Raw genomic sequence first — 27,781 nt, 5'->3', positions numbered from 1 at the left:
AGGGAAGCCCTGCTGTTTGTTTCTTAATCTGGGGGATGTTATATTATTCTTGACTTCTCTGATTTTTTTTTTAAATTTTGTCCCCCCAAAAAGAGGAGGGAGGTGAAATTTAAGGTTTCAATTCTGTCTCTGCCACTTACCAGGGAAGGAACTTAGCGAGTTCCTTAATTTCTCCAAGCCTCTGTGTCTGTAAGAGGACATCGTAATAATAAATATCCTGTTTCATAATCAATTAAGTGAAATAATATGGATATCAGAGCTGCATAAAGCGCGAAGTGCTATATAAGTATTAGCTGTAATTGTACAAGAATGCTCCACGAATTCCAGTGGTTACTGGAAACTCTTAGTGTTCCTTTGTTAAGTATTGTCACGGAAACTTGTTCCTTTCTCTTGCAATTACACTCTTTATATGACCGTGCGCCATCCCCACTCCACAGCTTTGGGCTCAGAGCCCAGCACAGGCCCTGGCACATTTTCGTTAGTCTAATCTGAACAGTGGAAGTAAGAATGGGAAGCAAGGTAGGAAGAAAGGACTTTTATTTTGTCTTCAGTCTCTATCCTCTTTGCACTTTGATCTTGAACCTGTATTACCTGAATAGTGACAAACTAGTTTGATTTTTAATGAAAATCATAAGGATTAAATCAGCATATCTTAACTTCATCGTCTCTTGGGGGAAGGTAAAGTTTTAATACAGGAAGTTACATGAAATCAAAGGAGCAGGCAAAGAGCGCTGGGGGCGCCGGGCTCTCCCCACCCTCGGGGAGGGAAGGCGGCATGTCTAACGGTTCAAAAACGGCCGAGGCGCCGTTAGGGGGCGCTCGCGAGGCCGCGGCAGGAATTCCCGCCCTCCCGTTACATGCCCCAGTAACCCCGGCGCGCCGGCGACCGAGAGTAACCTCGCGGTCGGGTGACGGCCCCCCCGCCCTGACTCTCGCCTGCTCCGTCTCAGCCAATGGGGAGGCAGCGCTCGAGCCGGCCGGACTCTGGCCCGCCCCGACTCCTCCCCCGAGCTGTTAGAACTGAGTTGTACCTTCGCCGCGCCGCCAGCTTCTGACTTTTCCAATCACGGGTCTAGTTCCCGATTCCAAGCCCCGCCCCCGGCCTGCCCCGCGTTCATTCTAGGCCCGAGTCACCTTTGCCTTACAAACGTTCGGCCCCGCCCCCTGCCTACCTTGCGGCGTGAGGCCCCGCCCCCTGCCCGGGCCGACCAATGACCGGCTGATCCCGGAGCCGCTGGGCGGTCCTGCAGCCAATGCGCACGCCGTGGGCGGGCTCCGGGCCGGAATTGGGGGTGAAGCTCCAGCGTTGTGCCCACATTCGGGGCGCGCGGAGCTGAGGGGTCCCCGGGGGGCGCCCGGAGCTAAGATGGCGTCCGCAGCCGAGGGGGACGTGGGAGCGGTGGCGGAGCTGGCGACGGTGCTGCGGTGGGGTTTCCAGAACCTGAGCCTTAACAAGTTGGCGACGTCCCTGGGCGCGTCAGAACAGGCGCTGCGGCTCATCATCTCCATCTTCCTAGGTAAGGACCCCTCGTGGAGTCCCCAAGGAACGGGGAAGTGACCGCCCCCTCTTCCCGGAGCCGCTGGGAGGGCTTTGTGGGGTGCAGATGTGAATCCTAGAACACACCAACCAGCTGTGGAGAGGAAGACGAGTCTAGTCCCGAGTCGTGGGCGCTGTGCCCTCTGAACCTCTTCACCTTTCCGTTCGGCCCCTGCTTTACCCTTCTGGCCCCTCATTAGGCGCCACCACCCTCTCATCCTGCCATGCTCTACCCTGTGTCCCGGCGACCCGTCCTTATTTGTCTCTCTCTGGAGTTCTACTCTCTTTCCATGTGTACTGCTGTTATTAATATCAACCGTCACACGCGTGCGCTTCTTATTGGCAGGTATAGGCCCCCTAACTTAGATATTTTAGTCCTATGGGCCCCCTCAGCCCCATACTCCATGCTTGCATATTCTGAGTGTCTCTTGTGCATTCCCAGCTTGTATTACACCTTCATCTTTTTGTCCCGCTTCTAATGTTTTCTTCTTATACCATATTGCTTTTTCTTTTCCTTAGCCATACACCTGTCATTTACCCTGGAATATCGTTTTAATACTGGGCTTGGGAAACAAGAGTGGCAACCTCTTAAAAACTACCCATGCTACCCCAAGCGTTTATTGCACACGTGGTTCAAAGGATGTTTTGTATCTGCATTTATGTCACAACAAACTGTATTATAACTGGTTTATAGGCTTTTTTACTGCATCCTTCCTCCGTGGTTTTTTAATACACGGAAGCAGCATGGCACAATGAGAGAAAAAAAAAAGTGTGTGGACTTGGAAGGCAAACAAGCCAGACCCAGCCCTGCTGCTGCTTACAAACTGTGGGTCCCTGGGCAAACCACTTAACCTCTCTGAGCCTCAATTCTCTTATTTATGAAATGAGGACGATAATGCCTATCTAATAGGACTGCTGTAAAGTCTTGTAGGAATTCAAAGGTGAAGAGCTGATACATAAATATTTGAGTAGCTGGAAGGTTTTAGGAAGGTTATGGGACATTAGCTAGGAGAGCAGGGGTGGGGAAGAACTAAGCACACAAGACTGGGGGGCAAGAGCGGGTCTGAACCACAAGAAATTTGAGATAAGTTGGGCAGATGTAGAAAGCCTTAAATGCCGGGAAAGAAATTTGGAAGTTATCCAGTAGTCAGTAAAGACACTGACATATATCACCTAACCCGATCTAGATAATGGGAGAGGCATTAATTCATATTTAAACAACCTTGGGTAATGTCATTGTCACTTGCCTATTACACACCAAACCAAGATAATCTTCCTTTCTTCCAGATGAAGGTCACCTTTTCCCTCCCTTGTAGAACTGTAAAATTTTATAGGCGGAAGGAACGTTTGGTTGTGTGACTTGCTTCATGTCACGTCACCCAGATCTAACCCAAATTTATCAGTACCTCAATCTAAGGTTCTGTGCACCACACCAACTTTGAACTTCCTACTTCTTCATCCTTGTCTCTGGCCCAGTTATTTGTTGGGATTCTAATTGGCAATTAAGAGTGTTTACATTTCATTCCTTAGGAAGCTCACCGTTGATGTCTCAACTATAAATTGAGAATGTAACACAAGAAGCAACAAATTATAAGGGGCAACCTGTTAAATGGAGCTGGGGCTGGAATTAGGACTTGGAATCTGTCCTTTTAGTGCTGACATAACCAAATACAGCCTGTGCACTCCTGGTGGACTACTGTATACTATCATGGTGCATACAGCTGTCTAGAAAATTGTTTTCTCCGTATCCCACCCCTCTAACCTCATCCTCTCATTACCACCAAGCATCGAAGTAATAAACACTTGGCATAATACATCTACCACACTCCTGAGCCCCCTTGTCCATTGTACCATTTCCCACATCCCCCCTTCCTATCCCACATGCGCTATTGCCTTCAGTACCTCACAGTATATCTCACGTTTAGATCAACTTGGGGTTCATGTTACCTCAGATCAGGCATAGGTCTTGCACGTGGATGTATAGGACTGTATTTTCTAGGTTTATGTTAAATACATACATAGAAACATAAATTGATAAGCTTGTTGACAAGTGTGTGGAAGAAAGGGTGCATTCTGGTTGTAAATAAGTTTCTCTTACAAAGATGTTATCACTTCTGTGTATTGTAACCTAGAAACCAGTAGCCTTTCAGCAATGGAGTTCCTGAACCAGCTCTCTCGGGGAGCTGGGATACTGGAGGAAATCCTTGCTTGAGGTACCAAGAAGGCCTGTAGTCCGAAATGATTTCTGACTCACTTTCTTCCCTTTCTACTAACGAGATTAATTTGGGTTAAAAGCACCTAAATGCAGGTACTGTGAGGGAAGAGTTAGGTATTATATATTGATATCAGACATTCACATTTTAAAGGGATAGTCTCATTACTTTTTTTTTTAAATTGTACTCGACTCTTCTTTTTTTAAGGGAACTTTATTTTTTTAATTTTTATTTATTTATTTATTTTTGGCTGCGTTGGGTCTTCATTGCTGCGCCCAGGCTTTCTCTAGTTGCGGCGAGCGGGGGCTACTCTTTGTTGCGGTGCTCAGGCTTCTTGCAGTGGCTTCTCTTGCTGCGGAGCACGGGCTCTAGGCGCTCAGGCTTCAGTAGTTGCAGCACACGGTTTCAGTTGTGGCTCGCGGGCTCTGGAGCGCAGGCTGAGTAGTTGTGGCGCACGGGCTTAGTTGCTCCGCAGCATGCGGGATCTTCCCAGACCAGGGCTCGAACCCATGTCCCTTGCATTGGCAGGCGGATTCTTAACCACTGTGCCACCAGGGAAGTCCCGATACCTAAACTTTTTGAAACATCATTGTATCCTATGATCTTTGGAATAAACAAAATGCTCTCAGATTCTTTATGGCTTAGTTTTCCCCGTTTGCTAACATCTCTTGTTATTCTCCAAATATTATTATCATTACTGAATCATATGATTACCCCCTCATTACTATTTTAATTAGATAGTCTCATTACTTTTTCCTTAACATCTTACTCTCCCTATTTGAGTTCTGTGTGCTGATCTTGAGGTGGGCCAGCCAGCATTAGCCTTTAAACCTTTTTAACTGAGACCCATGATAAGAAATACATTTTACATCATGACCCATTATACACATAGGTGACTACTTGCATTGGAAGCAAAAATTTTAGGAAACATTACCCATCCTGAGTATAGGCAGTGTGTTTGGCTATTTTCTGTTTTATTTTTTAGTATTGTTGATGACCTGCTAAATTGATTTCATGACCCATTAATGGGTTACAACAAGCAGTTTGAAAAATCCTGAGGTAGAGGCTGTAATTTTTAATATTCCGTACTTCGAGGAAAGGGTAAGCTTACGAGCACTGCTGCACTGGAGTATTTTGAACAGGCAGGGGACTGTTGTGGGAGGCATGTCTGTGTTGCATATGACTTGCCAGGAGTTTTGGTGGAAGATAAACTCTGCTGTGAGCTCTGGTGCTGGCAGGTGCTACTGGAAAACATCTCGGCCTCAAAAACTTGGGTCTCCTCGTTCCTTAGCATAATTAATAACATGAATTGTCCCAAACGAATTCAGTAAAATGTACCTACTGTGGGTGAAGCCCTGTACTGGACCCTTGCGAGGGCAAGGGCGGTGGTGCAGAATGAGTAATAGGGCCGGGCACCCGAAGGTATGACATTCTGTCGGTTGGGGGCAGGGAATGGGCACAAGATAAGTACTGTCATAAGTACCACAATAACAGGCGGAAGTCTAAGTGCCATCACAGAGTTACAGAGCTTTGTGAGATTTAAACACTGGACCTTTAATGAACTTTGAAAGTCGTTGAATAAGGTTTCAGCAGACGGAGATGGTGAGACGGAGGAATAGGATGAGCCAGGGGCACCGAGGCAGGGACGTGTGGTTACACATTCAAGGAACAGGAAGTGGTCCAGTTGGACCGAAGCAGAACCTAAGTAGAGAAGTGGTGGGAAATAAGACTGGAAACATGGGTCGTGGAGCCTTGAAAGCCAAGGCAAGGAGTGTGCGCTTAAGCAGGTGATAGGGAGCCACGCCAGATACTTGAAAGGGGAGCGATGTGGCTGGCACTGTACTGGGAGCTGATACAGCAGTAGAGGCTCTTTTGGAAGGTGGATCCCGTGGCCACTTTCATCTACACAGCTGCTCAAGCCAGAAGCCTAAGAACCGGCCTTGCCGCCTCCCTTTCTCTCTCTCTCCCCTCACCCCCATCACCAAGTCCTATCAACACCACCTCCAAATTGTGCGTCAGATACACCACTTTCCTCCATCACCATGGCCACTGACCGTCTGTCACCGGAACCGCCTGAGCGGCCCCCGATGGGTCTCTGATTTCTTCCTGCCCACCCAGTCCCTTTTCTGAGAGCAGCCAGGGTGGTCCGACCCTGCGCCTCTCCTACTCAGACCCCTGCAGGGGCTCCTGTACAGCCCTGGGAATCTCCTGCTCCAGCCTTCACTCAAGCAAGTTCACAGCCTTGTAGCCACGTGGCCTTCCCCCAGTTCCTCAGAAAACGCATCAGGTCCTTTCCAACCTTGAGCCTTTGTACTTGCTGACCCCACTGCCGGCAACGTGCTGCACTCATTACCCACCTGACAGAGCATTTTCGTCTTTCAGGCCTCAGTTCAAATTTTCACTTCCTCCAAGAGTTCTTTCCTGTCTCTCATTTTAAATTAAGTCCCCTGCTGTACTTTCTCCTACTGACTGAAATTTCTTTCTAAGTATATATGCCAATGTGTAATTATATATTTGCAGATGAGGGCAGATATCATGTAAGTTTTGTTCGTCACTGTGTACCCAGAGTTTAATACAGTACCTAGCTTATGGAAAAGGCCCAATAAATACTTGTTGAATAAGCGAATGTGTGAATGAATGACTTGGCAACTGATTACATGGAGGATAAAGAAGTAGTTGGAAAAAAAAAACAAACTCAGTCCTTCTGCCAGCGTAGCTGGAAAAGTGACAGTGTCTTTCACAAATGAGAGGTCAAGAGGAGATGGTGCTCAGTGCCAGGGAATGATCTAGTTTTGGACTTGCTTTAGGTTCCAAGGGCACCTCCAGGTTGTCTTGTGAAGCCTAGTCTTCAGTTCAGGAAAAAAGTTGGACTAAAGATATAGTTTTAGGGACTTCCCTGTGACGCAGTGGTTAAGAATCCGCCTACCAATGCAGGGGACACGGGTTCGAGCCCTGGTCCGGGAAGATCCCACATGCCGTGGAGCAGCTAAGCCCGTGTGCCACAACTACTGAGCCTGCGCTCTAGAGCCCTCGAGCCACAACTACTGAGCCTGCGAGCCACAACTGCTGCAGCCCACGTGCCACAACTACTGAAGCCCACACGCCTAGAGCCCGTGCTCCGCAACAAGAGAAGCCACCCCAATGAGAAGCCCACGCACCGCAACGAAGAGTAGCCCCCGCTCGCCACAACTAGAGAAAGCCTGTGCAGCAACGAAGACCCAATGCAGCCATAATTAATTAATTAATTAATTAATTAATTTTAAAAAGATATAGTTTTAGGAGTCAACAGTGATATCATAATTGAGTCAGGGAGCGACTGAAGCTTACACAGAAGAGAATCTAGAGTGTGTTGAGTTGACGTTGCTGCCCTTTGCTGATAATGACGGTGGCTGACATTTATAAAGATGATAATATGTGCTCAACAATACCCCACCCAAGCTTGCCAATTACCCCTAAGATATTTACAGTACTCTTACCATCTCCTTTGTGTAGATAGGGAACTGGGACCTCCAAAGGTTGAATAACTTTCCTAAGGTCACACCTGTTTCTACCCACCTCTAAAATCCCTGCTCTTCACCACCTTGGGATTGGGAGGAGCATGCAGGGGTGGGAAAGACAAAGACCCTCGGTATCCTTCACTCTTCTCATTCTACGTGATTGAACGAAGATGTAATCAGCATGTGAGATACCTGTCTGAGGCCATAGCTGGCGCCGGCCAGATGAAGCAGATGGCCACCCCGCCCAGCGCGAGCTTCCTCCCCAAGCTTGGCCACAGCCGTGGCTTGGCTGGTAGACTCATCAAAAATGGCACTTGGGGGTAAGGACTCATTCCTCGGAGGTTCCGAATTAGCACCACTACGGTTAGCAACCTTTAAAATCAAAGGAGGTCCTGCAGTTAAGCTCCCTTTGGACCAAAGTCAGGTCTGGCCCTTCAGAACTAAATCATCATTCAGGGCAAAAAGCTTTCTTCGGGTAGCAATATGAAGAAAACCAAAGCTAAGCAAGATGGAAATTGAACTGCATTAACTAAACAAATGGGACTTCGGGCCATAATACAAAGCAGGTTCCAAAAATTCTATGATTGTGAAATAAGGGAGTCGTCCTAAATGACTTTCAAAGCCTCTTCTGATCCTAAAAGGCTAGGTACATTCTACATTTTAGACTTTATTCTAATTCATAGCCACAAATTTCATCATAACCTAAAGCTTCCTGTTGGGGATTTCTTTTAAATATATTTTTCAACTACTTTTTTTTTTTTTTTTTTTTGAAAATAAATGCTCCAACAAACCAGTTTGACACATTCATGACTTTCAAGCAATTAATTAGAATTTTACTCATTCTCTTTTTTTTTTTAACATCTTTATTGGAGTATAATTGCTTTACAATGGTGTGTTAGTTTCTGCTTTATAACAAAGTGAATCAGTTATACATATACATATGTCCCCATATCTCTTTTCTCTTTCCAACTACTTTTTATCTACACTCCAATATCTTACATTGCACAAAACTTCATGTTTGAATGCCAGTATAACTTTAATGTCAAACAGAACCATTTCTTTGCAGAGGCATGTGTAAATGAGGGCCCATGAGGTTATACACACAGGGTAATTTAACAAAAGCAATTACATGCCCACTGACATTAAATCTGTCTGGGCAGCCATGGGAACTCACTGAAGGAGTTCCGTCCAGCAGCCTTTTAAAAATGGGATTTGGTCTTCAAAAAGGAAATGGCATTTCAGCTGGACCTTAAAAGGTGTGGAATATTCTAGTCAGGTGGAAATAAAAAGGGGAGCTTTCCAGTGGCAAAGAATAACGAGCATGTATGTGGAGAGCAGGAAAAGTGAGAAAATTCTGAGGCACAGCAAGGAATCCAGTTTGGCTAGAACAACAGAGACTCCATAAAGGAGGAGCAGAGAAGAGCCTGATGGAGTGTTCAGGTGTGTGGGAGGTGCAGGTGGCTGAGTAAGCTGGCAGCATGTGCATCATCTTCAGAGACCTGCGGGCCTAGGTGCACGTCTCTAAAACTAATTAAGATTAAATATGTACTGGGACTTCCCTGGCGGTCCAGTGCTTAAGACTCCGTGCCTGTACTGCAGGGGTCACGGGTTGGATCCCTGGTCGGGGAACTAGGATCCCTCATGCTGCACGGCCCGGCCAAAAAAAAAAAAAAAACGATTAAATATGTACTAGCTCTTTCACCATCGACCAATTACTAAACTTCAGCCATCCTTTTCCTCATGTTCCCAAAGGCCAATTTTACTAAAGAAATTGAGGTTAAGAGTTAAGCAGTGTATCTGATAAATAATTTTTTAGTTATGTTTAATTCATAACAAGCAGCAATATTTTGAGATAGAATACAAAATTTACCTGCATTTTTAAAAGATAATACAGTCATCAAAGAGCTTTTTTATTTCTAGAGAACTGCCTAAGCAGGTCCTTCGCACGTGTGCGTTCACCCTCATGCTGCTCTGGCAAAGCGTGAGAAGCACTGCTCCTTGGGAAGCTCTGAGGACTACATGAGATGAACTGTATAAACTCCTGAGCAAGCCTGACCCAGGGTAGTTTTAAGTAACCGTTCTCTCCCTTCCCTCAGTAGATCTTCGTCTCCTTCCTTTTCGAGGAGACCAGCAGCATCAGCTTTCCTAGAAACTCGTTAGACACGCAGATTCTCAGGTCCACCCCCAACCGACTAAATGAGAAACCAAGGACGGGGCCCAGTGATCTGCGGTTTAACAAGCCCTCCAGGTTATACCGGTTCCCCTGATGTTTGAGGATCACGGGTTTAGTGTGTGGCTTCAAGTATCTGTTTTGTAATACTTGATGTCCTGATAGTACCTTAAACTTTTTGAAATGTCATTGTATCCTGTGATCTTTGGAATAAACAAAATGCTCTCAGGTTCTTTATGGCTTAGTTTTCCCCGTTTGCTAGCATCTCTTGTTATTCTCCAAATATTATTATCATTCTTGAATCATATGATTAATGTCATTATAATAATGACATTATTATATCATTATCATCTTTATTATCAGAACTATCATCATTACCCACACCGTCTGTTGTGACTTGGAGCTTTAACAAAAATTAGGTGCCCTCGTTGCAGCTGCCAGGGAAAGATGTTCTAAGTGAACTGTCCTCAAGCAGAGAGTTTTTAAGTTCGGGGTGTGTGTTGACATTTTCCCAGCAGTTGCTGAAGTCAAGGGTAAGGAGATTTAGGGCCCACTTGGAGTTCTCTTGATGAAGCAATCATAGCTTCCTAGAGACCGTAAACCTAAGATTTGTGTAGCCCAAAAGATGTTGTATGCATCTTTATTTACCTCTATTTTCACAACAAGAAGGGGAAGCGGGGGGCGAGTAAGACACTAAAAATAAGGATAAGTAATTTCTGGATAAGAATTTCCTTTTGGTTTAAAATGGACTGCTTTTTAAATCTAAGTTCCTCCCTATTCAAGCAGTGGCTTTGAAGATAAGTGAGATTCATGAAACGCTGGACACCCTGAATGAAGGATTCTGTCTGAGAACCATGTGTACTATAATTGTTAGTAATAGAGGCTTCTGATGGAAATGTCATTGCGTTCGAATTATAGGGACAGTTGGCCAGAAAGCGGGTAGAAGGTCAGGCCAGAAATGATCAGACTCAGGTTTTGTTCTTGATTCATATGAAGTCAAGTAGATGGTTTAAATGCCTGACGCTAACCATAGGCTAAGTTTAAATTAAAAATAAAAAGCTTTGTCAATTAAAGATACTTTTCAGTATCAAGTAGCTCTCATGTTGCTATGGCATTTTGATAAGAAAAGTATACATAGTCAGACGTAAATAAAGACACAGATGTAGAGAATGGACTTGAGGACATGGGGAGGGGGAAGGGTAAGCTGGGACGAAGTGAGAGAGTAACACTGACATATATACACTACCAAATATAAAATAGATAGCTAGTGGGAAGCAGCTGCATAGCACAGGGAGATCAGCTTGGTGCTTTGTGACCACCTAGAGGGGTGGGATAGGGAGGGTATATGGGGATATACGCATGCATATAGCTGATTCACTTTGTTATACAGCAGAAACTAACACAACATTGTAAAGCAATTATACTCCAATAAAGATGTTTAAAAAAAAAAGTATACATAGTCATACCTGCTACATGAAATTGTAAGTGGTGAGATAGTAATTTTGCAGGCAATTAAGAATTCACTATAAACAAGAAATAGAGGACTCGTGTGCATATGTTGTATGCAAATCTGAGGAGGATATGAGAGCCCAGGAGGCTATGTTCTGGTCACTGTATATTTGTATGTGCTCTAATGAGCAGTGGCTTCCATGTAGACGTGCCAAATGGCTTATAGCTCTTGAGGTTTCCAGTTTCTGCTGTGATAGCAATTCTAAACTCAGATGGACACCACTCTGGATTACTGTCCATAAATATAAAACTTCTGTTTGCAAGCCAGCAAGCAGAGGCCAACTGGAACGGTGCCCTTTAAGGCTCCTATAGCTTATAACTCAGACAAAAGTAGAACAGACTGATTACAGTTTGAGGACAGCATACAGGGCCCTGGTTTAAAATATTTGACCCATAAGGGCTGCTAGAAATCCTCATTCTTTAGCTAAAGGATAATTTGATTCCACTCTTTAATACTTCTTTAGTTCTTCTGAAAGAGTAGGGAACAAAAGCAAAACATATGAACTCCTATATAGCATGCATTTGTATTATTTATACTGAGCCTAACAGAGTAATTAGGGGGACCTGGTCATCATCTCACCAGAAGCTCCAAATTTCTTCAAGTCTTAACCTCTTGTTTTATATTTTTAAGGTATGTGTGTTTTTATTACATTCTAAAATATATAATTTTTCAATATTTTTGAAAATTCTTCCCAAACCTTCAAGTAATGTTGAGGTGCTGATTTAGAAAGAAGATTATTTCCAGTATAGATGGTCAGGGATAAAGTGAACTTCATCAAAATTAAAAATTTTGTGCATTGGGACTTCCCTGGCGGTCCACTGGTTAAGACTCTGTGCTCCCAATGCAGGGGCATGGGTTCGATCCCTGGTTGGAGAACTAAGATCCCACATGCCTTGTGGTGTGGCCAAAACAAACAAACAAACAAAACTTTTGTGCATCAAAGGATACTATAAAGAAAGTGAAAAGAATGAGAAACAGAAAAAATTTTAAAAAAGGAGAATGAGAAAATATTTGTAAGTCATATATCTGATAAGGGTCCAGTATCCAGAATATATAAAGAATGCTTATAACTCAACAATAGAAAGACAAATAACACAATTAAAAAATGGGCAAAGTATACGAATAGACATTTGTCTAAAGAAGACATACAAATGGCCGATGAGCACATGGAAAGATGCTCAACATCATTAGTCATTAGGGAAATGCAGATCAAGGTCATAATGACATACCACTTCACACCCACCAGGATGGCTATAATCAAAAAAAAAAAAGAATAAACAAGTGTTGGTAAAGATGTGGAGAAACTGGAATCCTCATGCATTGCTGGTGGGAATGTCAAACAGCTCAGGCACTGTGGAAAGCAGTTTGGCAGTTTCTCGAAGTTAAACGGTTACAGTATGACCCAGAAGTTCCACTCCTAGTTATGTACTCAAAAGAATTAAAAGCATATGTTCACACAAAAACTTGTACACACATGTTCATAGCATTATTATAATAGCCAAAAAGTGGAAATGACCCAACTGATGAATGGATAAACAAAATGTTATACTCGTAAAATGGGATATTCAGCCATAAAAAGGAATGAGGTACTGATACCTCCTACAGCATGGATGAACTTTGAAAACATGGTGCTAAGTGGAAGAAGCCATACACAAATGGCCACATAGTGTCCGATTCCACTTACGTGAGATGCCCAGAATAAGCAGATCCATACAGACAGAAAGTATTGATCGGTGGTTAAGTACTGATAGATTGGTGGTTGCCAGGGGATGAGAGGAGGGTTGAATTGGGGGTGACTGCTGAGAGGTGTGGGGTTTCTTGTTAGGGTAATGGAAGTATTCGGGCATTAGGTAGTGGGGATGGTTGCACAGAACTGTGAATATACTAAAATTCACCGAATTGCACACTTGAAGAATAAAGAATGACTATGTATGATCACAAAGGTAGAGAAAGAGAACCCAACAAATAATTACAACCATTCAGATTCATAAGGACAATTAGAGGGTGTGATGCTGTTATCTTTTCTCCTGTTAGAATCTTAGAATCTTAGCTGGTTCAGAAAGAGTTTATTGTTTCACTTGCTGGAATACTTGCTGAGAAAAAGTATTGTTTTTTCAAGATAAGAAGCGAGAGGAGGGGCAGACAGGTCAGAGAGCAGAGAAGATGAGGCTGGGGGCTCTGCAGGCCTGGCCAGCCCTCCGCCCCCCCCCCCACCCCGTACCTGTGCTCCCAGGTGAGAAGCATCTCTGCTAGTTGACTTGTGCACCCCTTCCCACTCCTGGACTTAAATAGGTGCCCTGGGTCTGAAATACTTAGCCTTAGCGGATAATCACAGGGTCTTTCTACTCCCTTCCCACCCCCAGGGCCCCACTCCCTTCTCTTCCCGTCTGCCCGAATTCCCGTCCCGGAAGTTAGTTACTCTCCTTGAGGTACCCGTTTCAGCCACTGTATGTTAAAAAGTGAACAACCCCGGAAGAGGAGTTCCATGCTACGCGGTGCTGCCTTACTCCACATACTGAGCTAGGGGCGACGATGCACCCCAGAGTCCAGACTCACAGCCTTACCGCCCCTTCTCTCCACAATTTGCTTCCCAGCCCTTGCATCCCAGCTGGCCCACCCTGCCTGCTACCAGCCACAGTCCTGCCCAAGCCTTCTCAGCCTCACCCCTCCCAGGCCTGAGCAGCTCCTGAGAGCCAGGATCCTGCTGCCACCATCCCTCCTGCCCCCAGCCCCCCACCTCAAACGCCCACCAGAACTTCTTTGGGGAATATGCCTGTTATTTGGAGGACCTTGGATGAAGCCCTGTGTCCACAGAATTTTGGGAGTGGCAGAATTTTCTGGTGTATGCCTAGTTTTGTTGTGGTGGTTGACTTTTTTTTTTTTAATAAATAATCCAGGGTTTGTGGGACCTGAAGCTTCTATAATCTTGGTGAACTTCTTTAAGAAAAAGAATACAAAAATATCTTGCATGTTTTTATAAAAACGTATGACCTTGGGAACACATCGCTAGCTCCTGCCTCCACCCCCCCAACCCCCCACCCCCGGTCTTAAAGGGGCCCATGCAGATGAAGGGCCTCAGCCTGAAGCCTGATTAAACTTCCTGGCAAATCGGCTTCTTCTGGAAGTACTGGGTGCAACTGAGACCTTTATATTTGAAATTTGCTATAGGCTTACTTTAAATCAGATTGAGGTGGGCAAAGGCCAGAATTTCCCACCTCTAGGTTAGAGGCTTGAGCCTGAGATTTTATATCTTAAAACTGGTTAAATGAATACTCAAATTTTAAGAAATTAGCTATAGATATGCTTATATAAAATATTTGTCCAGGGGTCTTTCCTGGTGGCGCAGTGGTTAAGAATCCGCCTGCCAATGCAGGGGACACGGGTTTGAGCCCTGGTCCGGGAAGATCCCACATGCTGCAGAGCATCTGGGCCCGTGCGCCACAACTACTGAGCCTGCGTGCCACAACTACTGAAGCCCGCGCGCCTAGAGTCCGTGCTCCGCAACAAGAGAAGCCACTGCAACGAGAAGCCCACGCACTGCAACGAAGAGTAGCCCCGCTCGCCGCAACTAGAGAAAGCCCACGTGCAGCAAGGAAGACCCAACACAGCCAAAAGTAAATAAATAAAATAAAATAAATTTATATAAAAAAAGAAAGAACAACACTGTGATAAAAAAAAATTTTTTTTAATATTTGTCAATACGTAAATATTTTTTAAGTGGCCTCAAGGAAGTACATCTATAATGCTTTTACAGATATTTTCTCTTTTAATCTGCACAGCAGCCTGCAAGATGTCTAATATTTTCCCTGTCGGCTGAAAGAAAAACACACAACCTAAAAGTTGCAAGTTAAGTTTTATTCAGGGACCTTACTGAGGACTATAGCCCGGGAGACAGTCTCTCAGATGGCTCTGAGGAACTGCCCCGAAGAGGCAAGGGAGGAGCCAGGATGTATAGGAATTTTTTTGCTGGGAAAAAAACATGTAGTCGAGCATCACAAGATGACTGCTAATCACAAAGAACAGACATCTCAAGTTAATGATTTTAGTGCTTTTCTGTATATGGGACGATGCAAGAATCTGGGCTGATTGAAGCTATTCCTTAGATATACATCTTAACTATCTAGGGCCCGTATCCAAAGCCCAGAATCCTTCCAGTTTTTCTCCATCCTGAATTCCCCTCTGGGTGCATTATCGGTGGGTTACTGCACTGCCTGATGGCTTGGTCCCTGTAGAACTGGAATGGGGGGCAACATTCTTTTCTTTACATCCCTATTTCAGAGATGAAGAAATTAAGGTACAAAGAATCTAAGTGATTCGCCCAAGCGGCAGAGCTGAATTTCTAAACCAGATTACTCTGATTCCTGAGTCCGGGGATATTCTAGCTAGAATCAGATAGTCTGGCTAGAAGTTGCCACCATGTGGTTTGCTAACTTGCAAAGAATTAAAATGTGATAAAATGCACTGAATATAAGCAACAGGAGTGCCATTTATCTTTGCTAGAAAAGGCATTTCGGTGTCTTAAAGTGCATCAAAGTCGGTCAACATCTGTTGTCCCCGTTCCACTAAAAGGAAGAACTGCTAGTCAACAGCCTTAACATTCTTTCGGTCTATAAATTTTTGTCGTAACAAAATAACTACGTGACCATTTGAACAATCTGTAGTAGTACAGAAAAGACTGTAATCCAGATGTTCACAGATGAAGACGGTGTTCCGAGCATCCCTTTTGCCATCTGATCAGGCTTGAGACACTCCTGAGGGCTAGCCACTGCCGGGTGGCTGACTTTTCCTGGGCTCAGAAGCCAGTGAGCGCCTGAGTGTCTGCTCCCCATAGGGTCACACAGAGGGGATTGGCGGCTTCAGGGCTGGTCTGTTGTAGTATTATAACTTTCCAGCTTTGGCAGCAGGTTCCACCAGCCCGCCGGCATGTGTGTCATTGACACTAAGCTTAAGAAGTCCTTGCTTGTTAATTACCAGAAGCATGTGGTTTGAGTGGAGCAATTGAAGACTGACTTTTGGTGGGACTTTGGGGCAGTTCAGGTTTAGGTTGTTTATTTGGGTTAAGTGACTAAAAAAACTAATATTTCTTAATATTCATAAGAACACTTTTCCTTTCTTTCTCACAAGTAACAGCCGTTTACTAGTTTACCCTTAAGATGTCCCCTCTGTTCTTCATTTTTTCCCAGGACATTTTGATCATTTGTCCCAGTTTCCCTGAATCCTCTACTACAGTTGTCAAAACATTTGAGATACTCAGCTGGAGGTCACTTTCAGAAATGAACTGCACAGGGAATTCCCTGGTGGTCCAGGGGTTAGGACCCGGCGCCTGCACCACTGTGGGCCTGGGTTCGATCCCTGGTCGGGGAACTAAGATTCTGCAAGCCACGTGGCATGGCCAAAAATAAAATTGAAGGAAAAAAAAAAAGAAATGAACTGCACAGTATGAGGGTAGGGACAGGGAGTCCCCAAGAATTGATGAAGAAAGAAAGTAGGGAAGAGCACCTAAATTTAGCACTGAAATGAAGTTTTTGAATGGTTTTAGATAGGAAGATAAGCAGACGTAAACATGGGCCTGTATGCGTCTGTGAACAGAGAATCAGAGGATAATACAGCTGTAGCTTTAAAAGCACACAGCTGGTTGTTAGAGATGCACTTGCAGGCCACTGCCAGGTGTCAAGGCATGCGGCAAAGTTTCAGCATGGAAATCAAGTGATGTGGGTTCTAATTGGAGCTCTGCTCTGTTAACCTGAGGCATGCCAGTTATCCCCTTTGGGCCTTAATTTCTTATCTAATGAAGGGTTTGGAGTCAGTGATTCCTAAGGTTTCGTGGGTTCGAAGAATCTGGAGCTTATGAATAACCATTCAGCATATGATTCAGCCCGAGCCATAGAGACTGTCAGAGTGGGGAAGGTGTGTTGGCACCTTGGCCGTTCTATCAACAAGGCTTAATCTGCAGAACAGAAACAGGGCCATTGTGAACAAATTCCAAAGGCGAGCTTCATCCCCACCTCAATGTCCATAACCTCCCAGTGTTCTTCCAGCTGGCAGAGTGATCAGTAACTAAGCTCGAAGCATTAAGTGCCTAATCAGTTACCTATCACCGAAAAGAGACAGTGTCTTCACCCTTCACGCAGGGCTTCACTCTACTTCCTATTTCTACTTGTCTTCCTTTTCTCTGTATAGTTCTTCAGCACAAGGAATTTCCACTTTGGTGAAAGAAAAGAAAGGAAATTTGAGTGGCAGGTCTTCACAGTAGAAATAAGAATGATAAAATTATCATGTGAAAATATTTGATAAAAATAATCTACAAATAAGCCATATTCAAAAGCAGTCCTCTTTTATATTCTAGTCTGTGATTCTTGGGAAAACTGAACTGAAATTTGATCCTGAAAGTGGCCTTCCAGTTGCCCAAAGCAAAATACCCATTATCTATGGGAACATTACATAGTCTAGAAAAATTTCAACATCCAGATGATGCAAGGCTGAAACAGGTTTTTCCAACCATCTCCTTTAACTACAAATGCCAGAGTCAGCATAATCTTGTCAGTAAACAATCCCTAAGAGCAGTGATGGGTGGACAGAGCCTTTTTTTGAGATCCTCTGTCCCCCATCCCTTTATCTCTGACCATAAGCATGAATTTTGAGTTTGAGATGACTTTTAGTCACTTTATTCTAAGGAGCCCATTGACACTCTGAACCAGATCTTCTCACAGGAGGTGCGGGCAAGTTGCCCTGGGCTGGGGGTATGCTACCACGTTCCTGAAGGCCAAGGAAGAAATAGGTAGGCAGGAAACAGGGGCGATGAGCTAGACCACAACTCTCGGAGGTTGACTGCAAAAGGACAGTAGCTGGAAGGAGCAGCACAGGGCCGAGGGGCGGGGCTGGAGGGGCGGGGCTGGAGGGGCGGGGCTGTGCCTTTGGAAGGGGGCGGAGGGAATGTGCGGAGCGACTGAGTCATGGGTGGATCCAGCTTCATCAGTCACAAGCAGTCAGTACAGGTTAGATAACTGCTTTGATGTGTTTGATGTCACTGTATTCGTAAAACGCAGACCATAAATGGTTACTTACCTCATATAGTTGCTGTGAGGACTAACTGGGGTCATGTGCCTAAATTTCGTGTAAAACTCAATGTATGACACACGGTAAGTGCTTGATAAAGGTTAGTTGCCGGTATTGATGATAATACTTGTTATTGGGAAGAAAAGACTGAGGAAGCTGGCAAGAAAGATCACAGATGAAGTTCCCACCTAAGAGTGGTTGGGGTAGATAGAATTCAGAGGATTGGGACCAAAGGGAAGGAGGGGAGGGTGTTTAAAGAGAAGGGAGGGACATCTTCCTCTGAGTCTGGAGAGAAGGAAAAAGCTTGGATTTCAAGCAGAGCTTCTTCAGTTTTCCCGCGGACAGCTCCCTGAAGGCCACGGTGGAAAACTAAACAAAGGTATCCTCTCCGGGGCTCAGGGACTCAGCCTAAAGCAGCTGTTGAAAGACAGAAGTGTCATTGAAGCCTCGTGTTGTATCTTTAAAATACAGGACAACTTGGCATTCCATTTTGTATAATGGATTTGGTTTACCAGTTAAATTACTTGAGAATTTTTCCTGCAGAACTTCTAGTAAAGTGGGCATGCCACACCTGTCTCCCAGCTCCTATCAGTTGCTCACGTTTAGACAATGAAACACGGACATTGGCGGCGATGTTCTGAATCAGAACTGGGGAGCTGTCTGCCGTGCTCCTACTCAGTCCCAGCTTCCGAAGAAAGAGGCGTGTTCCACAGCTAAGGAATTGCGCACTCCTGTTTTCAGTAACCTTTCCAAAGAGAATCAGTTGGGTTGACTGATTCCCTGGGGGTGGGCTGGGGTCCCTCCAGCCCCCCGTCTCACCCAGCTCCTCCTACACCGCCATTCTTCCCGAGAGACAGCCCTCATCACCCATTTCACTGAGGAGAGGAAGGTTCTTTTCCTGAGCTTGCTCACCTGCCTCCCAGGTTTCTCTGCCAGTCTCCTTGCCTCGCCCTCCAGTCTCGGGAAGAGCCAGGGCTTTTTCCCTCCTTCTGCGGTAAACACTTGTTGCTCTCCCACACATACTGTCCTCACCCACTATACGGCTTTTCTTCTTTCATAAAATACATATGAGGACGTCCCTGGTGGCGCAGTGGTTAAGAATCCGCCTGCCAATGCAGGGGACACGGGTTCGAGCCCTAGTCCAGGAAGATCCCACATGCTGCGGAGCAACTAAGCCTGTGCGCCACAACTACTGAGCCTGTGCTCTAGAGCCCGCGAGCCACAACTACTGAGCCCGTGCGCCACAAGTACTGAAGCCACTGCAATGAGAAGCCTGCGCACCACAACGAAGAGTAGCCCCTGCTCACCGCAACTAGAGAAAGCCAGCGTGCAGCAACGAAGACCCAACACAGCCAAAAATAAATAAATAAATTTATTTTAAAAAAAATAAGGACCTCCCTGGTGGCGCAGTGGTTAAGAATCTGCCTGCCAATGCAGGGCACATGGGTTCAAGCCCTGGTCTGGGAAGATCCCACATGCCGCAGAGCAGCTAAGCCCATGAGCCACAACTACTGAGCCTGCACTCTAGAGCCCACGAGCCACAACTACTGAGCCCACGTGCCACAACTACTGAAGCCCGCGTGCCTAGAGCCCGTGCTCCACAGCAAGAGAAGCCACAGCAATGAGAAGCCCACGCACCGCAACGAAGAGTAGCCCCTGCTCACCGCAACTAGAGAAAGCCCGTGCAGCAACGAAGATCCAGCACAGTCAAAAATAAATAAATAAAATTTTTTTAAAAAAAATAAAAAATAAAAAACAGCATGCCATCTCCCAAGAATACACAAACAGAAAGAATCCAGAGACATCCCTCCCCCGCCAAAAACAAAAAGCAAAAAAAAACACATGGATAGAACTTCTCTGTCTTACAAATGCTTCCCTTCACTCAGTGGCCACACCCTCTGGCCAGAGTCTTTTACTGCCTGCTGCCTGGCGTCCACGTCCAGCCTGCATTTCCTCTTGGTCCAGCCCCCGCTTCTTAGCTGGCCCCCAGGTCCCGGCCCCCGTGCCCCTCGTGCTGCTCTGTTTCACGGTGACTAATGACCTCATTGTGAACGTCTTCCTCACCCTCCTTAGACTTCGGCACATTCGATGTTTTTAAACTCCTTTCCTACCGCAGAAGTCATCTTCCTTTCTCACATGGGTACCGTCCTCATTTACCTCTTGTTCTCTGTTTTATCTCCGTTTCTTTTGCTTGCACTCCCTTAAGTGCAGGCATTTTCCAGGACTCAGCCCTCCCTTTGCGGCCTCTCCCTGTGAGAGTTTACCTGGCTTCAGTTGTTGCCAGCAGAGCCAGCTGTCTCCTCCGATCTGTGTGTCTCTGTCAGTGGCATCACCTTCTGACATGGAACCTTGAGGCCAGTGGTCTTCCCATTGGGGTCCATGTACCCTAGGGGTACATGAAGACTTTCCAGGGGATACGTGGGCACAGATGAGGGAATCCATTTTCAGATTTTCAGCTTCCATATGTATCCTTTTCTAAAATTGACGTGCTTGAGACTGTGTCTGCTCTGAAAGTTCTCTTACGGTCACTCTTCACCAGCCTTTAGAGAGGAGACTTCCCCAGTGGTCCAGTGGTTTAGACTCTGTGCTTCCACTGCAGGGGATGCGGGTTCGATCCCTGGTCAGGGAAGTTCTGCATGCCGCACGGCGTGGCAAAAAAAAAAGGAGAAAGGCCCGGGGGTAAGGGGTGCCCCAGGGAAACATTTCACAGGAGCCACGAAAGTGAAACAAAGAGGAGCAGCCCCTTATTTTATCCAGGCGACAAACTCATGACAACCCTCTGCCTTATCGTTCCATCTTAGAAGTAGAATTCAGAAACAAGGTGGTTGTCATGAGGGAGAAGTATTAACTTGTTTATTTGAATTAAAAAATGAGGTTAGGCCCCTTTTGACAGAAAGTGATCAAGCTGATTGGTTTGCCATTTAGATTACACGGCAGACATTTTCCATGTGTACTTAAAGCACATCTTCAATATACATTTTTAAAAACACATCATTTGCTGTTGTTTAAACTTACAGACACAGATGCAGAGAACGAACGTACAGATACCAAGGGGGAAGGTTGGGGGGTGGGAGGAATTGGGAGATTGGGATTGACACGTATACACTGTTGATACCATGTATAAAGTAGACAACTAATGAGAACTTACTGTATAGCACAGGGAACTCTACTCAGTGCTCTGTGGTGACCTAAATGGGAAGGAAATCCAAATAAGAGGGGGTATATGTATATGTATCGCTGATTCACTTTGCTGTACAGTAGAAACTAACACAACATTGTAAAGCAACTCTACTCCAATAAAAATTAATTAAAAGCAAAAAAAAAAAACTTATAAATGTTAGATGGCAACTTACAAATGTGAGAAGGCATCTATAATTTTTCAGAATTCTTTCAGGGGCTATTCCATCAAAAAAGTTTGAAGACCGTTGTAGGGGCTTAACCACCTTTAATTTATCCCTTTCCATCATACCCCTCATTCCAGTCATTCCTCGTGATTTTTTTTCCTATTGTATCAATTTCAGACTCTGCCTGGTTTTCCAAACCTTCCTGTCCCTTCTCGTGGTCAACCTGGTCTTGTGAAGTGACTGTTCCATGCTGTTTCCTACCTCCATGTCTTTAGTACATAATTCTCCTGCCCATTCCTTATTTCTTCTCTTTTCATCCTAACTGCTGTGTTCATTATTGACCTCTCCTCTAACCTCTACAACATTGGCTATTCCATGCAATTAGCATTTATAGAACATCGTTGCTTGATTTTCTTTTCTCTCTAAAAAGCTCCTTAAGAGTCTAAAAGCATCTCTTACACTCTACCATATTCTCCTTTTGCCTAATGCATTGCTGACCACATAATGGATGCTCTATAAATATTTTATTGACTGCCTAGAATACAGTATTTGTTCATTCATTCTTTCTTCCATTCAACAAATATTTTTGAGACCTTTTTTGTACCAGGAAAAGACCTTTTTTGTACAAGGCACTTGTGGTACAGCAGGGGGAAAAAAGAGACAAAAATCCTTGCTTTCAAAGACCGATACATAAGTAGAATACGTAGTATGTGAAAGAGTAATAAGTGTTGAGGGGAAATAGAAAAATGAAGTAAGAAAGAAGAACAGGAAGTGTGTGTTGGTGGCATAGAGGGTGGGGTGAGTGTGTGCAATTTTAGATACATGGTCAGGGAAGGCCTCACTGATAAGGTGACATTTTAGTAAAAATCTGAAGGGCTGGAGGGACTTGAGCTTATCTGTGAAAGAGCATCCCAGGCAAGGAACCTGTTAATGTGAAGGCTCTAAGGCTGCACCTGCCTGGCATTCCAGGAAGGGCAGCCGAGAGTAAGAGATGAGTCAGAGAAAGGTGGGGGAGGGATGAACAGATCAGTCTGGTAGGTTCTGATTGGACTTCGGCTTTTGCTGAGTGAGACTGAAGGCCTAGGGGGAGATTAGTCAGGAGGCAACTGTAATAGTACAGGTCAGAGGGACTTCCCAGGTGGCTCAGTGGTTAAGAATCCGTCTGCCAATGCAGGGGACACGGGTTCGAACCCTGGTCCAGGAAGATCCCACATACTGCGGAGCAACTATGCCCGTGGGCCACAAGTACTGAGCCTGAGCTCTAGAGCCCACGAGCCACAACTACTGCAGCCCGAGCGCCTAGAGCCCGTGCTCCGCAACAAGAGAAGCCACTGCAAGGAGAAGCCCGTGCACTGCAACGAAGAGTAGCCCCCCACTCGCTGCAACTAGAGAAAGCCCACGTGCATCAACGAAGACCCAACGCAGCCAAAAATAAATAAATAAAATTTTCAGAAAATACTATAAAAAATTTTTTAAATGGTGCAGGCCAGAGATGGCATTGACCTGGACCAGGGGAAGAAGTGGTCAAATTCTGGGTTCACTTTGAAGGTAGCACAGACAGAGTTTGCCGACTGACTGGTTGCAGGGGGAGGGTGGGGTCCAGGAAGGGTGAGAAGGTTGCAGGGCTTCAGCCTCGCGTGAGCAGAAGGGTGAGGTGGCGCTTGCTGAAATGAGGAAGCCGAGGGGGAGCGGGCTTTGTGAGGGAGATGTGTCAGCAGTTCAGTCTGACACCTGTTAAATTTGAGATATCCGTTAGGCATGCACCCAGTCCACATTGTACACGAGTGTGAAGAACAAATTTGGGAGCCATCAGCGAACAGATGGTATTTAAAGCCACGTGGCTGGGCTTCCCTGGTGGCGCAGTGGTTGGGAGTCTGCCTGCTAATGCAGGGGACACGGGTTCGAGCCCTGGTCTGGGAGGATCCCACATGCCGCGGAGCAACTAGGCCCGTGAGCCACAACTACTGAGCCTGCGCGTCTGGAGCTTGTGCTCCGCAACAAGAGAGGCCGCGATAGTGAGAGGCCCGCGCACCGCGATGAAGAGTGGCCCCCGCTTGCCGCAACTAGAGAAAGCCCTCGCACAGAAACGAAGACCCAACACAGCCAAAAATAAATATATAAATAAATAAATAAATAAATAAATAAAGCCATGTGGCTGGATGAGATCGCCAGGCACTTCTCTGTTAAAGCAGAGGTTGAGGCAGTCTCACAGTTACTGAGTATCTAATATGTACCAGGCTTACTATATGAACCCAAACCTAGATATTCATTTTACTGATGAAACTGAGGGCCAAAAAAAAATGAACTCATCAACCAGCCTGAGGGAGCAGCTAGTAAGCAGAAGAACCGGGATTCAAACTGAGATCTGTCTCAACTCCAGAGTCCGTGTTCTTCTAGCCATACGGTGCCTTAATTTAATAGTATGTTGCATTTTAGAAAAAGTGCTCTTGGCAAACCATAATCAGTATCCTTATAAAATAAATATGCTATGACTCTTCTTTTGAAATGAAGATGGGAAGGAAATCCCTTAGTCATTTGTCACATGGAATGAAGATTAGATTCAGAAGCCCTGATACCCACTTTCACCAGAATTTCTCAGTTAAAGTTGTAAAGCTTGCTTTACAAACTCCCTGTAACTTTATGTGAATGTGTATAATTTTTGTGACCACTTACAATATTTTAGGCTGTGCTAACTACTTTATATGCATTATCTCCTTTAGTCCTTACAACAACTCATTGAGGCAGGTACTGTCCCCATTTTACAGATGAAGAAACTGATGCTCAACATCAAATGGCTATTAAGTGTCAATTACTGTTGGTCAACCAATCAAAAAATGAAGTATACAGGATAGTATGCTATGGGAGATCCAAAGGTATAGGAGGACTTGAGGAAAAGAGATTGTGAACATGTGATAATTTTAATATAAAACAAGAATGTAAGGAATGGCAATTTGTTGTATACAATGATTTGCCAAATAAGAGTCTTTGCTCTAAGTGCCATGCATTTAAGGCATGAGTCCATAACGCACAGGGCCACGAGTTCACCGTGGTCTGCGGTAGCCTTAAAGGAGGAGACACTTGAACTGGGTTTCCGAGAATGGGTAGGACTCTATTGGGTAGAGAAGTGGTTGGAGAATGTGTCCCACCCAAAGGCATTGGCACAAGCGAAGGTCTAGAGATGAAAGACATAAGATGTATTTGAGCAAAAACTAGCATATCAGTCAGCTGGAGCAGGGAGATAGAGGCTTTAACCGGAAATGTAGTTTAGAAGATAGACCTTGAATCTTCGGCTTGGGAACTGTTGGAGTCGTTGATGTTTTCTGAGCAGGGGTTACAGGAAGAGCCCTCTGGTGGAGGATTGTTAGAGGACGCGGCTACAGGCAGAGATGAGGTCACGGCAAGAGTTGAAGGGGCAGTGCTTGAGGGCCTTCACTGCAGATGTAGCACAGGAAAGGAAGGGGATGTGATGGTGGTGAGAAACACTGGAAAGGAGGAATCAACAGGATTTGGTGGCTGGGTATAGGGAACCAAGGAGAGGGAAGAGGCAAAGACAACTTCAAGCCTTTGAATGTAGTTGTGTGGCCTGGACAACGGTAACACCATTAACAAACAAAAGAAGAAGCCAAGAGAAGACCGATTCAGGGGTAAAGTCCATGTTGTAGTCACACAGAGTTTGAGATGGTATGTGATATCAAACTGGAAATGCCCAGCCAGGAAGTAGGAAATGTGGAACTGAAACTTGAGAAGTCAGGATTAAAGATGTGGACCTGTCTTTGGCATAAAGATCACATTAAGTTACATGAGACTGGATGGAGTTTCCAGAGGACAGTATAGCAAGAATAGCAGAGGACCAGGGCTGACTCCTGGAGGTCAGCTGTATTTAGAAGCCAGAGAAAAGCCTTGGGTGAAAGAGACAAAGAAAGAGAGGTTGGCGCGATCTATTTGAACTGCGTCGCCACCCTTGGCCAAGGCAAAGCTCAAAGCAAGCACAAAGAGTGAAAAGTAAACATTTAGGAACTTTTGTAGCCATTCCATAGTGCCACATCATCCAAGCCCATGACTTTGTATTTTACAAAAGTATTGGTCCACAACGCATGGGAAATTTTGAAAACTGGTCTACACCACTGACCGAGAAGGGCTAGTCAGAGGATAAAAGAGCCAAGAGGTCCACTCCTAAGTATATACCCGAGAGAACTGAAAACATACACCACACCAAAAGTTGTACAGGAATGTTCATAGCAGCCTTATTCTTAATACCCCAAAAGTGGAAACAACCCAAATGTCCATCAACTGATGATTGGATAAATGAAGTATGGTCTGTCCAAACAAAAGAATATTATTCAGCCGTAAAATATAACGACGTACTAGGGCTTCCCCGGTGGCGCAGTGGTTAAGAATCCGCCTACCAATGCAGGGGACGCGGGTTCGAGCCCTGGTTGGGGAAGATCCCACATGCCGCAGAGCAACTAAGTCCATGCGCCACAACTACTGGGCCTGCGCTCTAGAGCCCGAGAGCCACAACTACTGAAGCCCACATGCCTGGAGCCCGTGCTCCGCAACAAGAGAAGCCGCCTGAGTGAGAAGCCCGCGCACCGCAACAAAGAGTAGCCCCCGCTCGCCGCAACTAGAGAAAGCCTGTGCACAGCAATGAAGACACAGCCAATAAAAAAATTTTTAATAAATTTATATTAAAAAAATAATGAATTACTGATACATGCTACAACATAAATGCACCTTGAAAACATTATGCTGAATGAAAGAAGCCAGACACAAAAGGCCACATATAATATGACTCCATTTATATGAAATACCCAGAATAGGCAAATCTGTAGACAGTAAGTGGGTGGTCACCAGGGCCTGGAAAGTGACTGCTAACAGGGATGGGGTTTCTTCTGGGGGGTGAAAACGTGCTGGAATTAGTTGGTGGGGACATTGCACAACCTCGTGAATGTAGTAACAACCACTCCGTTCTACACTTTTTTTTTAATTTTTAGTTTATTTTACTTTTCATTTATTTATGGCTGTGTTGGGTCTTCATTGCTGCGCGGGTTTTCTCTAGTTGCGGCGAGCGGGGGCTACTTTTTGTTGTGGTGCGCGGGCTTCTCACTGCGGTGGCTTCTCTTGTTGTGGAGCACGGGCTCTAGGCACGCGGGCTTCAGCAGTTGCAGCATACAGGCTTAGTAGTTGCGGCACGCAGGCCCTAGAGCGAGCAGGCTTCAGTAGTTGCGGCGCCAGGGCTCTAGGGCGCGTGGGCTTCAGTAGCTGTGGCGCACGGGCTTAGTTGCTCCACGGCATGTGGGATCTTCCCGGACCAGGGCTCGAACCCGTGTCCCCTGCATTGGCAGGCGGATTCTTAACCACTGCACCACCAGGGAAGCTCCCATTCTACACTTTGAGTTTGATGAGTTTGATGGTATGTGAAATACATTTCAATAGAATAAGAAAAAAAGCAGGGAAACTGTATATCTCAAAACCAACGCCAGAGAAGCCTTTCAAAAAAAGAAAAATACAGAAGAAGCAGTTGAGGAAAGTAGGGAGGAAGAAAAGGCAGTTGGATTTGGGGCATTTTAACCAGGAAGATTAAGCCAAAACATTATTGCGTGTCAGCAGTTCTCAAAGTGTATGTAGTCCATGAACTCCTAGGAGTCCCTGAGAACCTTGAAGTCATTTTCAGAATAAAATTAAGATGTTATTTGTCACTGTGTTGACATTTGCACTGATGGTGCAAAAGCAGCGATGGGTAAAGCTCTGTTGTTCCCTTAGTACGAATGACGGCAAGGGCACCAAACTGAACCAGCACTCCCTGCATTCTTCACCACCAGTCAAAAAAGGGCAGGTGCACTTAAGAATTTCCTTATACAGTAGATATTGATAGATAGTATCCACACTAACAAAAGTTGTTTGAGGTCCTCAATAATTTTTAAGAATATAAAGTGATGCTGATAAACAAAGATGTACTGTATAGCACAGGGAACTATATTTAATATCTTGTAATAACCTATAGTGGAAAAGAATCCGAAAAAGAATCTATATACATATGTGTGTGTATACATAAAACTGAATCACTTTGCTGTATACCTGAAACTAACAAAACATTGTAAATTAACTGTATTTCAATTTTTTAAACATGGTTTAAAAAAAGTGGTGCTGAGACCAAAAGGTTTGACAGCCGTTACCATATGCTAAGGGTGTTCTGTCAGCTCTTGGCGTGGTGTCAGAGGTGGTTTTCTTCTTTTGGTAAAACCAGTATCAATACCTGGCTAAGCCAACACATAGCAGTTCTGTCTAGTTCCATCTTCTCCCTCACACCTGCCAAAACATGCTCTGTTTTCTTTTCGTCAGGGTCACATGAACTACTGCCTGATCAATCGAGGTCGTATCATATTCCCACAGAGCCCAGAAATAGCGATACGGGATGAGAGGCAAAGAAATTCATCAGACTTCAGTGAAAACA

The 27,781-nt window shown here is 45.1% G+C and overlaps 1 protein-coding gene across 2 annotated transcripts in view; it reads left to right on the top strand.

Annotated features, from left to right (window-relative positions):
• The first annotated feature begins 1,273 nt into the window (after positions 1-1,273).
• The window catches only part of LPCAT3 (lysophosphatidylcholine acyltransferase 3), a 38,539-nt gene continuing 12,031 nt past the window's right edge, over positions 1,274-27,781 (top strand). The window contains exon 1 of one of the 2 annotated variants that reach the window (XM_036865015.1): positions 1,274-1,517. In XM_036865015.1, coding sequence (XP_036720910.1) covers positions 1,367-1,517 — 151 coding nt within the window. In that variant the 5' untranslated portion in view covers positions 1,274-1,366. The remainder of the gene's footprint in view (positions 1,518-27,781) is intronic. The other variant, XM_036865014.1, reaches the window with a different exon arrangement.

This window comes from Balaenoptera musculus, chromosome 10 (genome assembly GCF_009873245.2).
Source record: "Balaenoptera musculus isolate JJ_BM4_2016_0621 chromosome 10, mBalMus1.pri.v3, whole genome shotgun sequence".
Lineage (NCBI taxonomy): Eukaryota > Metazoa > Chordata > Mammalia > Artiodactyla > Balaenopteridae > Balaenoptera > Balaenoptera musculus.
This window is presented reverse-complemented; position numbering and strand designations above follow the sequence as displayed.